Source organism: Dendrobates tinctorius, unplaced genomic scaffold (genome assembly GCF_039654945.1).
Source record: "Dendrobates tinctorius isolate UK_male_01 unplaced genomic scaffold, ASM3965494v1 ptg000073l, whole genome shotgun sequence".
Taxonomy (NCBI): domain Eukaryota; kingdom Metazoa; phylum Chordata; class Amphibia; order Anura; family Dendrobatidae; genus Dendrobates; species Dendrobates tinctorius.
This window is the reverse complement of record NW_027361741.1, coordinates 10,143,301-10,158,408: the sequence shown is the minus strand read 5'-3', so window position 1 is coordinate 10,158,408 and position 15,108 is coordinate 10,143,301. Positions and strand designations below refer to the sequence as shown.

At 44.7% G+C, this 15,108-nt stretch overlaps 1 protein-coding gene across 3 annotated transcripts in view; it reads left to right on the top strand.

The window, feature by feature from the left end:
• Positions 1-15,108, top strand: part of TRPV4 (transient receptor potential cation channel subfamily V member 4) — a 175,261-nt gene that overhangs the window by 28,807 nt on the left and 131,346 nt on the right. For all 3 annotated transcript variants that reach the window (XM_073582629.1, XM_073582630.1, XM_073582631.1), the window contains exon 2: positions 9,522-9,917. In XM_073582629.1, the coding sequence (XP_073438730.1) occupies positions 9,538-9,917 (380 nt within the window). In that variant the 5' untranslated portion in view covers positions 9,522-9,537. The remainder of the gene's footprint in view (positions 1-9,521; positions 9,918-15,108) is intronic.

Sequence of the window (15,108 nt, the reverse complement as noted above, 5' to 3'; positions counted from 1 at the left end):
TGCCTGGATTATCAAGTGAAATGGTGAATTACCCAGGCCAAGATGAATCTGACATGGAGTGCACTGATGCACAGCCGCTGATGGATGATTCTGCTGGTACATTCACTCAGAGCACTACATTGTCCTCGCAGTGTACAGAGCCAGATTCTGACCCTGATGACTCAGGTGCCCCTTCCCGCACACTATACCACCATACACGGTGACACAGAGGAAGGTGCACATGACATAGAAGAGGAGGTGATGGATGACCCAGTTGTTGACCCAGATTGGCATCCATTGGGGGAAGAGGGTGCTGCTTCCAATAGCTCAGATGAGGAGCATCCACAGCAGACATCGACATCGCAACAGCTGTTATCTGGCAGGCCCGGAGCACTCCAAAGACAGGTTCCAAACATCAAAAGAGTTGCTGGACAGCTTGTCCAGAGGGTCAAAAGATCACAGCGTGCTAGGCCGCAAAATGTCTGCCAAAGTAGGAAGAGTGCAGTGTGGCACTTTTTTTAACAAAATCCTCATGATCAGGCCAAGGTTATCTGTAAGAAGTGCGCAAAGACCTTTAGCCGAGGGAAAAATCTGAAAAATTTGAATACCAGTTGCATGCTTAGACATTTAACCAGCATGCACTTGCAAGCGTGGACACAACACCAAACCTCAAGTGCCACATGTGCAACTGATCACAACGAAGGTAGTCAGCAACGCTACATTGTTTCCCCCACTGTAAGCCCACCGGTTAGCACAGCAGCAAATGTTGAGGTGTCGTTGCAAGGCCACAGCAGTCAGGGAATCCCACTGTTATATCAACGAAAGACTGATTCTAGGCCATCAGAAAGAACAACAACTCCATCACCATCATTAACCCTCTCTCAGTCCGCCCTGTCCACCGCTACTTCCACCATATGCAGCTCTCAAGTCCAGCTCACCCTCCCAGACACTGAGTAGGTCAAGAAAGTACTCAGTCTCTCATCCGCGTACACTGGGTTTGAACGCCCACATTGCCAAACTAATCTCGTTTGAGATGATGCCCTTTCGGTTGGTGGAAAGCGCAGCTTTCCGCGAACTCATGGCCTATGCAGTACCACGCTATGACCTACCCAGTCTCCACTTCTTCTCTCGCAATGCCATCCCAGCCCTCCACCATCATGTGAAAGACCGCATTGTCCATGCACTCAAGCAGTCAGTGAGCGGAAAGGTGCACCTCACAACTGATGCATGGTCCAGTCGGCATGGCCAGGGCCGTTACATGTCCATCACTGCGCACTGGGTTAATGTGGTGGATGCAGGGTCCACAGGGGACAGCGGTGGTGGGACAGTGCTGCCTAGCCCACGGTATAGGAAACAGTTGGCTGTAGGCGTTCGACCCTCCTCCTCCTCCTCCTCCTCCTCCTCCTCCAGAAGCGAAAGCTCGTCCACAGAGCGCAGTCATACGAGCACTCCATCTGCAGCTGCCACTGTTGCACACGATGTGTCCCCCTATCGAGCAGCTAGTGGAAAGTGTCAGCAGGCTGTGTTGCAGATGATGTGTTTGGGCAACAGACACACCGCCGAGGTGCTGGCCGAGTACTTGAAGCGACAAACTGAGTCATGGCTGGGCAGTGTACATCTTGAGGCAGGCAAGGTAGTTAGTGATAACGGCCGTAATTTTGTGGCAGCCATAGCCCTTTCAAAACTCAGCCACATACCTTGCTTGGCTCACACCTTGAACCTGGTGGTGCAGTGCTTCCTCAAAAATTATCCAGAGTTAACAGCCCTGCTCCAGAAGGTGCGAAGACTGTGTACGCACATCCGCCGGTCGCCTGTACACTCCGTTCGTATGCAGAAGCTGCAGCGATTGCTCCACCTTCCCAACCACCGCCTCATTATCGACATTGCAACAAGGTGGAACTCCACCCTGCACATGGTGGAGCGGCTGTGCGAGCAGAGGCAGGCCATAATGCATTTGTGGGAGGATACACGGCCAGGCACTTTGAGAGCAGACATGGAGTTGACAGGTGTGCAGTGGTCGAAGCTGAAAGACCTCTGTAAAGTCCTTCAGTGTTTTGAGGAATGCATACGGCTGGTAAGCGCAAACGACGCCATCCTAAGCATGAGCATCCCACTTATGCGTCTGCTCATGCAAACTTTGACGCACCTTAAGGAGCAGGCGTCTGCAGCCAATGTTGATGAGGAGGAAGAGGAGGAGGGAATCCTTGATGACATTCAGCCATTGTCTGCTCAGGGACCTCTCCTGGACGAGGTGGAGGAAGAAGAGGAGGAGGAGGATGATGATGGGGATGATTACTTAGGGGAGGAGGATGCATCTCGTGGGGCAAGTGAAAATGTTGGTGTGGCAAGGTCTGGTACAGGGTTTGTGCGTGACTGGAGGGATGTGGATTTGCCAGAAAGTGCATCATTGACACCGGGAACATTGGCCCACATGTCAGATTATGCCTTGCAGATCCTAAAAAGGGACCCCCGCATTGCCAAAATGATGAACGATGACGACTACTGGTTGGCCAGCATCCTGGATCCACGCTATAAAGGCAAATTACAAAACATCATGCCACAGGAGAACCTTGACCTAATATTGGCTAATAAACAAGCAACTCTGGTAAATCGGTTGCTTGAGGCATTCCCAGCACACAGCAGCGGTGATGGTTCTCACACGAGCCGTACGGGCCGTGGGCAGCTTGGCAGAGGTGTTCGTGGTGCACACAGCAGAAGTGGCGTTGGAGACAGGTTTCATGACAATGTTGTGGACTGATTTTTCAAATACCGCTCACACAACTGGTAATACTGCATCGATGGAAAGTGACAGGAGACAGCAGTTGTCAACTATGGTTACAAACTACTTTTCCTCCCATATCGATGTTCTCCCACACAGGTCATTCCCCTTTGACTATTGGGCCGCTAAACTGGACACCTGGCCTGAATTGGCCCAATATGCCTTACAGGAGCTCGCTTGCCCAGCTGCAAGTGTGCTATCGGAAAGAGTCTTCAGTGCAGCTGGATCAATCCTGACAGAAAAAAGGACCCGTCTGTCAACCCAAAATGTGGATGATCTAACCTTCATTAAAATGAACCATGCATGGGTTTCCAAGGATTTTGTCCCACCTTCCCCTGATGACACATAGGGTGACAGAAAAATGGCTTGCTTTGGTCCACCTCTTCCTGGGACTTCACCTATTTCGCCTTTTGCATCAGCTGAATGTCCAACATCAACATATGCCACTTTCTAAAACTCCCTAACTGTGCTGCCTCCCCCCCCCATGGCCGGGGTCACCACCTAGCGCACGACACCGTGCGAGTGCCGTTGCCCTGGACAGGTGGGTAGGCCGACTCTTGGGCGCAGGCACTGGCACAGGGTCCCTCATAGTGCAATCAGGTGTCTCTGACGGTGGTGGTGCACACCCGCCGTCAGACACACCGCTGTACTATAGACATATATTTTGAATGTGTACGCTATCCATACATGTTATCTGGGGATACGGTACCCTTTCTCACCTTTGTGCAATCACATGTAATCCATACTGGGCGTGAGAACGGCTGGCGAGCTGTTAAGCAAGCTACAGCACCTGTGGTTTGCACACGTAAGTTTTTCATTTTTTCAGGAATGACGGTTAGGCCTAATTCCGGAACTGCGGTTGACCTGCACTTACTGGGAAATCATTGTTTGCGGGTAATAATTGTAATCAGTGATCCCCATCACTAACGTTGTTCAGCGGGTTATCTGCTCCTGTAAGCGACAAACGCTGGCCTTTTCAGTGTAGCGCACATGCAGCCACGGACATGTAAGGGCATGACACACCAGTTATTGGCCAATCTCATGTGCCAGAGCCTCACGTGTCCCTCTAGTAAGCCGGACTCGGACCGCGGGGCATGACGGAGTCTCGTTCGTTAACGGAATTAAGCTTGCAATGTGTGCATCTGTTCTGTAGCTGGCATGGTTGAGGTTTCCCAGGTGGAGTCGAATTTAACCGTAGGCTCCACTCCTGGTGGTGCCCTTAATCTTTATTTTTTAATAAATAATCTTTATTTTTATATAGAGCTAACATATTCCGCAGCGCTTTACAGTTCGCACACATTTTTCATCACTGCCCCCGATGGGGCTCACAATCTGAATTCCCTATCAGTATGTCTTTGGAGTGTGGGAGGAAACCGGAGTACCCGGAGGAAACCCACGCAAACACGGGGAGAACATACAAACTCCTTGCAGATGTTGTCCTTGGTGGGATTCGAACCCAGGACCCCAGCGCTGCAAGGCTGCAGTGCAGCTTTGCAACCATACTGCCCACGTAAAACAAACACTTTGCCTTCATGAACGCTGTTTGGAGGGTCATGACTCGTGGGAATAACGCCGCCCAATCAGTTAACCTGCTAGAGAGATCCTTCATTGCTCCCAAGCATGACATCACACTCCCTAGGAGGAAGGTAATGCCACTGTGGCGACCGTACTCCTGGGGGCGACACAAGTGCACTGATGCCCAGCCACTGCTCAATGAATCTGCTGGTACATTGACCCAGACCACTACATTCCCCTCGCACGCTACACGGCCTGAATCTGACCCTGATGAAACTCAGGTTACCCTTCTCATATACAGTTCCATCTTACACGGTGACAAAGAGGAAGCTGCAGATGAAAGTGCAGGTTCGGCCCACCCGCCATCAGACACACCACCGTACTATCAGGGGCCCTGTGCCAGTGCCGTCGCCAACGAGTGGGCCCCCCCTGCTTGCTCAGGATCACAGCACTTGCAAGGTTGAAATACTGTGCAGTGAGATGGAAGATGGGGACGACGAGGAGTCCAGACTAGTACAGGGATTCCCTAGCGAGGAGACTTATTTGATTGTTTTCAATGTTGGGACAGCAATTTTTGGGGAGCACTATACTCTGGAGAAAGATAGATGGGGCCCACTATACACTGGAACATTCCAAAGGTGGACATCAGACACTGGAGCAGCATTTACAGGGCCCATTATACACTAGAGCATTAGGAATGGGGCCCATTATGTTTGGAGCATTATTTGGGCCCATAAGACAGTGGAGCTTCATCCATGGGGACCAACATATACTGTAGCATTATGTGGAGCTCATCATATACTGTTTCAAACATTATATGGGACCAATGATTCTGTATGGAGAAATAGATGGGCCTCGTCATGAGATGTAAAAAGTGAAGTATTTTTCATTGTACTATACCGCTATTTCTCTGCCGTATCGGAGCATGATGAGTTGTGGTATGTGTTAAAGGGGCGCTCTTTCGCCCAGGGCACATGAAAACCTGGAGCCAGCCCTCCCCCCCACAACTTTAGCCAAATAACCCCCATTTTTCAGTGCGTAACTTGTATTATGAAGTTAATTAAGGTTGACAAGCTTCAGTAAGAAGAATTGATGCTTTTGGCATTCAAATGGGCACTGTAGGTGTGTTTCCTGTCCTCCTCTCACTGCCGACTTTTATTCCCCATTGACTTACATTGGGTTTCGTGTTTCGGGACGACCCCGACTTTTCCCTATAATCGGACGATCTTGCTCGACCCGACTTTTGGAAAAGTCGGGTTTCACGAAACGAAACTCGACCCTAAAAAACCAAAAGTCGCTCAACTCTAGTGTGCACTCATTATAGTCCAGACTCATCGGAATTGAACAGATCAGGAATGTGTCAAGGCAAATGCATCGTGACTTGTTTGACCATATTATGTACAATACTGTGACCTGCACTGTGAAAATCTGCAGATTATTGTGTGTGTATGCTCATACTTAAAGGGGTTTCGCCTTTCAGAAAATCTTGCTCCTGCTTTGCTGAGGAGCTTTTTTTTTTTTTTTTTTTATAACAAAGTGCTCCCAGGAAACATGATTTTCTGAAACGGGACAATGTTTTACATTTGGGTTCCTAACGTGATGTGTAATTACTAATTAATTTTTTCCCTTTTTTTTTTTCCTTTAAAGAGGTGGTCCACTACATTGTATAGGGTAATACCCCCTTCGATTTAAACCTTATAAATAAGTCTTTTTGTAAATACATGGTGCTGCCATATGTGCATGTAAGTGACGTTATCGCTCAGTCCACATCACGTGACCTTGGCTGCAGCCGCCGCTGCCATCCGCTGATGTCATGTCAACTTGGGGAATCCCTTCTTTCAGCCAGGTGTTACCTAGTCGCAGGCACCTCCCTGATTGACTGGGCTGTGGAGGGAGTTTCGCCACACATCACAGCCCAGTATCCAGCACGCGCTTTCCCTCTCTCCTCTGCTTTCATTGGCTGCAAGCGTGCCTTGGCTACTGGGCTGTGACGTGCGGTGAAACTCTGCCCACAGCCCGGTCAGTCAGGGGTTGGGTCATGTGCCTGGGTGAATGAAGGGATTCCGGAAGTTGACGTGACATCAGCGGATAGCGTCTGCAGCTGGGGTCACGTGATGCGGAATGAGCGGTCAGCGATGGCGCCGCCCACAGGCACATATATAAAACGGACAACTTTAACTTTTTTTGATATTTTTAGAAAAGTGTACATTTTTACAAAGAAAAAAGTTCATACCCCATTCCCCCTGAATCCAATCAACTGGATAAGAAATGTCATTATAGTTCACGATATCTATTTGGTTCATCCTTTTAGGCATTGTTTAGATCTATTTTCTTTGTTCTACTTTGAAAGCTCAAAAACAAATATTTTGAAACAGAATTGCAATAATGGCAAGTTTTTCGTGATGGCGTTCATCACAAGAGAATAGAGAAAGCAGAAGCGAGATGTCTGACAAAGAGGAAAGGAAGAGCCAAAATAATCTTTCACCAACACTAGCCACAGATCGTGGTATTCATACATTTCAGCACAGTACTTGCATCTTATGCAAGATTTTGTGGAAGTTTTTAAGTTCTTCTTTCCAATAGACAGATACTGCGCCATTGGCTATACGAATGCTATTGAAAGTAGGTCACAGTCTTAAAACATTCATTTTTCTGGAATATATAATTTGTGTTTATTCCCATGTAGCATACCATACAGTGATACCCGTCTATATAGAAATCTATGCCTATCATTTAGGTAAGTGTCGTTTTTTCGGAATGCTTTAAAAGCAGTTGTATGCACCTACAAAATGACATGCTTGTGTATATTTATAGTCCATATGAAAGGGGGGACTGTTTTCAGCTGCGTTTTTGGGCTCCACTCCTAACCCACATCTGGGAAATGTTTGAGCAGTGGCTTATAGTATAGTCTCTAATGAGAAGATCTTTCAAAAGAAAGCAGCACACTGAATCTTCGCCTGTGGCCCAAGCCGGAACATATTTGGCATTTGTTTATGGGACTGCTCTCCACAAAGTTCACGCTGCTCCATATATAGGAGCTTTTAAAGTGTAGTTACATTTATTTTTATTTTGTAATTACATTAAATTACATTGGAGTTAACAAGACTTTTTTTTTTTTTTCCCTCTTTCTTTCCAATTGTCTATAGTAACGCAACACTTATAATAAGTATTAACTTCTGTTAGGATAATACAGCAATCTGTAAGTTAACCATATTAATTTGTTCTCTTTACTTTTAAAGTTGAGTTCATTGCCTCTAAAAATGTATCTAAAAATATGAAAAAATGAATATTAGTCTTATACCTAATATGGATAGCGTAAGTTCTACCGTATACAAATCAGAAAGAGCTGATAGATGGCAATGAATCATATCTATATAGAGGTTCTTCAGGGTCAATACACAGTGTACCAGAAGAATAAATCGAAGGCATGGAACAGATTTGGTTTCTTCATTGTGGTCCCGAAATTTACTAAGAGACCAAGACCGAGATTGTAAGCTTGCGAGCAGGGCCCTCATTTCTCTTGGTATCTGTTTTGATCTATGTGTTATTGTTACGCTGTAATGTCTATTGTCTGTACAAGTCCCCTCTAAAATGTAATGCGCTGTGGAATATGTTGGTGCTATAGAAATAAAATTATTATCATTATTATTATAGAAGGGGTCATGTGATGTGGCAATGCAGCAATCCATAAGAAAACACAAGTATGTACAGAAACTATATTATAAATTGAAGAAAAGATAAAACATTTTTCTGGAGTTGAGTTTTAAGCATTACATTTGAAGTTTTATGCAAATTGTGGCAGTATTATTTTGAAACTGTATGGAACCATTTTGTTAAGAAAATATTATTTGCATATTAAAAGGCTTTTCATTGGAAAATGTTGTTTGGTGTAAGGCACACATATTCGAGAGTGGTAGATTCCCTTTGAAAGAGATGACAATCTTTGTTAGTATTTCACCCACTAAGCTATTTATGTCCATGTAGCTCTTTCAAAATAAAGTCCGGCAATACCTTTACATGGCCAGTCCATTCTTCTGTGTCTGAGAAATCAGGGTTGGAATTTATAAGCAAATGAGGCTGAAAAGCTATTTCTTGATCTGAAGCCTCTGACACTCCAGCTCTATTCTGAGTCCAGCACCTCTGCCTATTGACTGAATGATGACTTTTTTTTGTCTGAAATCATACAGCATAAAGGCTGGAGGAGGCGAGGAATAGAGGTGGAGTGACAGAGGCTTCAAATCTACCAATAAGGGTATGTGCACATGCTGTGGATTCACCTGTGGATTTTTCCGTGCGGAACCGCAGGTAAAGTGACCTGCGGTTTATCTGCTGATTGGCCAGCGGTTTTCCCCTGCGGTTTGACACCTGGACCATGGAATAGGTGTCAAACCGCAGCGGAATCCGCAGAAAAAATTGACATGCTGCGGATTTCAAACTGCAGCTTTTCCGCAGGGAAAAATCCGCAGCATGTGCACTGCGAATTTGAAACCCATAGGATAACATTATACTGTACACTGCCTGCGGAACTGCTGCCAATCCGCAGAGGCCAATCCGCTGCGTATCCGCAGCAGAATCCTCAGCGTGTGCACATACCCTAACTCTTTAGCCTCATTTGCATATCTATTTAAACGCCGATTTCTCAGAAGTGGAAGAACGGATTAGCCATATAAAAGTATTCCTGGACTTGTCTTTGAAAGATCTACATGTGCATATAAATAGTTTTGGAGGTGAAATCCTTCTGACATATTATTTTAAGACAGAAAATTGCACGTTTTTCATAGATGGGGACAAGAGCTTCTAATGCAACATAGCAACTTTTCCAGACATTCGCCCTATTTTACTCTTCAACATCACTTGTCATATCTGAGAGCTTTGCATCCATTTAGTTTATGTGCATACTACCTGAATGTGCTTGTGTAGCAGGTTATAAAATCAAGAGGGTTTTTTTTTGTTAAATCAACTGCTAAATAAAATGGTTACTGCTTCTGTGGTTCTGGAGTTTAAAAACCATGGAAAACATTAGTATTCTCTGCATATCTAAGAAGAGAGTTGTAGTAGATGTTACAACCACTCCAAGAGGAGGCCTTTAGTGAATGTATAAAAACCTACTGATTCCTATAGGTTGATGTTTGGTACTTCATAGGAGCAAGTATTTTGGGGAAATGATTTTGTGGGGCTGGCATATTGGTGACATTGATTTTTTTTTCTAAAATTTAAACGGTAACATATATTTTTTTTTCTTCTTCAGGAATTCAAAGTGAAGCATGACCGATCCCTCACACCTCCACAAACAGAGTGCTCTAGATGTTGATGACAATCAAGTAGATGATGTCTCGGCACATAATGACAGTTTTCCTCTGTCTTCCTTGGCCAACTTGTTTGAAAATGAAGAGGGCGCAGTACCCACAGAGGTGAATCGGATTCCACAGCCTTCTGGAGATGGCAAGCAAAACCTCAGGATTAGATTTCAAGGTGCTTTCAAAAAAGGTATTTCAACTCCAATGGATCTATTGGAATCCACCATTTATGAATCGTCTGTAGTACCAGCCCCAAAGAAAGCGCCTATGGACTCTTTGTTTGATTATGGGACTTATCATCATCATCCTACAGAAAACAGGCGCAGACGAAAGAAGATACTTGCAGAGTAAGTAATGATATCTTACTTTTGATGCTGTTTGTGATGTTAAGACTTTTCCTGGGTTCACTATTTTGTGAGAAGGCTATTAAGTATGAATTTTAGCTCACTTTTCATACAATTAATGGGTACATGGTATAGTAAATGCCATATTTTTAATTCTGTATATTTGGATCACCCCCAGGGCTGTGGGTTTACTTGGTACCGGGCTGGTGTCTTAAAAGGATGTGTCGAGGTGGCAGCAACCTGGTCCGTGGCCCTGCATGTCCATGTAGAATAAGATGAATAAAGTTTGTGTAGATAGGTTCGTTTTGTGACTCCACCTGTGGTATCTGGTCAGAGGTGACCAGCGCTGCAGTGCAGATCCTCTGAGACAGATGATGTTATGCAGCAGAGGTGTAATAGCTCTCCACAGGCAGAGCTGTAGTCCCAGGGCAGTTGTAGTAGATGTTGAACTAGATGGTGTAGTGTGCAGGCAAGGGATGTAGCAGTGGTGAAGGGTAGACGTAGGAAGAAGGCAGAGACATAGCTGAATGCAGTTCCAAAGCTTTACTCACGTTTCTGGCATACACAGGTGCTCCATTCAGTACTGTGTCCTCCGGTTGAGGGGCTCAGCCAACTCACAGGCAGATGGAGCACTCCCTTCCGTATGTGCCTTTACTGAACGTCTCCTTACTAGCGCTAATCTGAAGTACTTGCAGATATGAATTACACTCAAGTTCCTCTTTCTTGCTGTGTTACTCAGAACTCCACTCGCATGACAGGTAGCTGTAGCCTACTTCAGGGACTCTTTACAATCATGTCCTGGCTCACACACATTGCTACTGTGTCGTCGAGTCTTAGGTGGGAATAAAGTGGTCACAACTTCTATTCCTCCAGTTTCTGCTGTAGAACCACAGCCTCGGATACCGGTGCCCGGCTTTGGCGCTTAAACTTAGGGAAAGGCTCTGCTCTAGCCCCAGTTCCCAGCTCTTCTCCACACGTTCCGTCCTTTCCTTTCTATCCTTTTGAAGAACTGATCCTTCTGTTCATTTCCTTCCCAGCAGCCCCAGCTCACAGGAGGCTGCTTCATAAACATCCTCTCACTCTCTTCCCCTCTGGGGAACTGGGGAACTGACACTGACTTCCTATCAGTTTTCCCCCTCTCTAGTGCAAACTAAACTCCACCCACCTCCCAGCACGCTTAATGAACCAAGCAGGGGTCATAGAGGGTGCCTTGCTGCTCTAAGGTTTCCATGCTGGGTGCAGGTGCTGGAGTCTGGTCAGGTGTCTCCATCTTACCTGGACAGTGGAATACCACACCTCAGGAGGAGGTGCTGTACCTCTGTGGTGACTGAACCCACAGGGGCGCCACATACCCCCCGTTAAACACAGCACGTCCGTGGGCTGAAACAAGTAAGAAAAACAAGATGTTACTGGAACATACAAACTTTTGATGATGCATCATAACAGATAAACAAATTTAAATACAACTTTCCAATATGGGAGGCACTTATCGCTTGAACGTTGCTTAACATAATTTAACACACTACTTAAATTTTACTAATGTTATTCTATATATTACTATTTTAAAGTGCTAATGATGATGGCAACCGTTATCCATCTATTGGTTCGCTACCATATCAAAGTTCCTTCATTACCGCTGAAATACTTTTTACATTTCCTTTACCATTTTTAAACTGGGTGACAACCACCAGTCTAAGGTTCGCGACCTGCTATAAACATCTTGATCCCTCATTAACCATTTATATTTCCATTTTTCAAAAAGTGCTTTAAGATCCTATCTAACATTATCATTTTTCTAGCTATATCCACAATCAATATATACAATATCCTGCGCCTACACATTTAGCATACACAAGTCTTTACCTAACCGTTGCGTGGTACCTGTTATCAATACCTATATCCTATTATCTACATTATCAACATACATTTCTCGTACACAGCATAATGATTACAGTTATATTATCACTTTTATTATTACATCCAAAAGGTTTATTTATTAAGTGAAGTAGGTGGCAGATACTGTTCCAGCTGGTATCTTCAAGTGTCCTTATGCTTTGTGGAGGACCCACTCAAAACCTCCAACGGTGGTCCTGGGTGGGCTGCAGGACATCCCTGGTCTTTCCCTTAGACCCTGCCTTCGGCCACAGCCAACGGGTTTTGCTGCAGGTCTGAGATTTTTGTGTAATGATGGATTTTGATTGTCCTAAAGGCACAAGTAAAACCAAGAAGGAGCACCTAAACAGGCGCTGAACTATATACAATGAGAGTGCCCAGATCACTCAGCGTCCATGATCTCTGTCTATTCCTTACTGGTGCCTAATTATTTGAAAAGGAAACTGGAAAACATTTTGCCAAATATCCTCCTGGGGTAAACTATGTACAAAGACTTGCTGGACATTGTTTCACTTCCTAGGGACTGGAAGCATCTGGCTTTTGTCTCCTCCAGGGTAGAACTTCTGTACTCTTTTTTTTTTTTATTAGGATAAACGAGATATGTGCAGTGTGGGATTTGTCCCCCAAACAGATGAATTTCAGAACAGCCTGCTGTTGTTTCCCCCTGGCTCTGTTGAAGTTGATGGTGCTTGTCTTACTGGGATTGGATGAGGAGGCGGTGGAGGAAGAAGAGTTGGAGCAGGAAGCAACATGGACAGAGAAACGTCCAGCAATCGTCAGTGGTGGTAGGACATGAGCTACAACACCTTCTGCCTCTGTCCCAGCCAGCACATTTACTCAGTGGGCAGTTAGGGAGATGTAATGTCCCTGCCTGTGCTTACTGGTCCACATATTTTTGGTGTGAAGGATGACGCTAGAGAGATCAGGCAGAATCCCACTGCTGCCACCACTTGTGAAAGATCTGCACCTCGCCACCCCGCATGACGTTAATATTATGTCAGCGAGATCACAAGATAAGGTCTTCCCACTTGTACCAACGGGACGTTCCGCACCCCTGGGGACACGTAAGGTCAGCTTGGCACAGTTTTTTATACTGACACCCCTTGTCCACATGGGCTCAGGAAGGCACAGGGAGTGAGAGGAGGTGGCCCACAGAGTCAATGACCCGGCACCACACTCACCCACAACCCTAACAGGCTGAAATGCCCCTTTCACTAGCCCCAATGAAATGCAACCATATCAGCCCGATAAAATTTTCACAAGTTAGAATCATAGAATCGTAGAGTTGGAAGGGACCTCCTGGGCCATTTGGTCCAACCCCCTGCTCAAAGCAGGATTCGCTAAATCATCCCAGACAGATGTCTGTCCAGCCTCTGTTTGAAGACTTCTGTTGAAGGAGAACTCACCACCTCTCGTGGCAGCCTGTTCCACTCGTTGATTCCTCTAACTGTGAAAAAGATTTTTTCTAATATCTAATCTGTGTCTCCTCCCATTCAGTTTCATCCCATTGCTTCTAGTCTTTCCTTGTTCAAATGAGAATAAAGATGATCCTTCTACAGTGTGACAGCCCTTGAGATATTTGTAGACAGCTATTAAGTCTCTTCTCAGTCTTCTCTTCTGCAAGCTAAACATTCCCAAATCCTGCAACCTTTCCTCATAAGACAGGGTTTGCAGACCGGTCACCATTCTGGTCGCTCTTTTCTGAACTTGCTCCTTTTTGTTGATGTCTTTTTTTAAAATGTGGCGCCCAAAACTGGACACAGCATTCCAGGTGAGGTTTGACCAAAGAGGAGTAGAGGGCAATATTGATTTCACGTGATCTAGACTGTATGCTTCTGTTAATACATCCTAGAATTGCATTTGCCTTTTTTGCTGCTGCATCACACTGTTGACTCATATTCAGTCTGTGATCTATTAGTATACCCAAGTCTTATTCACATGTGCTGTTGCTTAGCCCTATTCCTCCCATTCTGTATATGCTTTTTTCATTTTTACTGCCAAGATGTAGTACTTTGCATTTTTCCCTGTTAAAAACCATTCTGTTAGTTGCTGCCCACTGCTCCACTTTATTTCTTTTTGAATCCTCTCTCTTCTCTAGTATTAGATATCCCTCCTAGCTTTGTGTCATCAGCAAATTTAATCAGTTTACCCTCAATCCATTCACCTAAATCGTTGACAAAGATGTTGAACAATACAGGGCCCAGGACAGAGCCCTGTGGTACCCCACTTGAGACATTCTTCCAACTGGATGTGCAGCCATTTACGACCACTCTTTGGGTTCAATCACTAAGTCAGTTATGAATCAGTTGCCTTGTCCATTCCATACTTAGCCATTTTTTCAATAAGGATTGTGTGAGATACTTTGTCAAATGCTTTGCTGAAGTCAAGATATACTATATCTACAGCATTTCCCTGATCCACCCAATCAGTGATTCTGTTATAGAAGGAAATTAAGTTAGTCTGACATGACCTATTAGTTACAAACCCATGCTGACTCTGTTTAATCACTTCATTCTTGTCCAGGTACTTACATATATGTTGTTTAATAATTTGTTCAAAGATCTTTCCTGGTATAGAAGTCAGACTCACCGGCCTATAGTTGCCTGGGTCCACCTTCTTCCCCTTTTTGAAGATAGGAACAACATTTGCTCTTCTCCAGTCTTCTGGGACTTCTCCTGTTCTCCAAGAATTTTCAAAGATTATGGAGAGGGGTTCAAAAATTTCTTCTGCTATCTCCTTCAGTACCCTGGAGACTTGAATTAATTTAGGTTAGCTAAGTGTTTCCTCACTATCTTTCTGTTTATAGATATCCTGGATTCTTCTATTCCCTTAATAGGACAGTGAAGAACAGTTGATGTTACATTTCCTTTCTGAGAGAAAACTATGCAAAATAGGAATTTATAAGTTCGGCCTTCTCAATATCCTGTCTTACCATTTCATCTTTTTCATCCTGTAAAAATCCTATAGCATCTTTTGACTTTTCTTTTACTTTTGACATATCCCCAAAATCCTTTATTATTGCTTTTGACGTCTCTTGCAAGCCTCAATTCATTGTCAGCTTTAGCTAATCTGATTTGTGCCCTACAAGTTCTGCAGACAGCATTATATTCTTCTTTGGATATGCCTCCCTCTTTCCATTTCATAAACATTTCTTTCTTCCTTTTTAGCATGTGCTTAAGTTCTGTGTTCATCCATCCTGGTTTCCTTAAATGCTTCCTATTCTTCCCTCTTTTTGGAATTGTTAACGATTGTGCTTTGAGAATTTCATTTTTCAAGATTTCCCATCCTTCCTGGACATTTT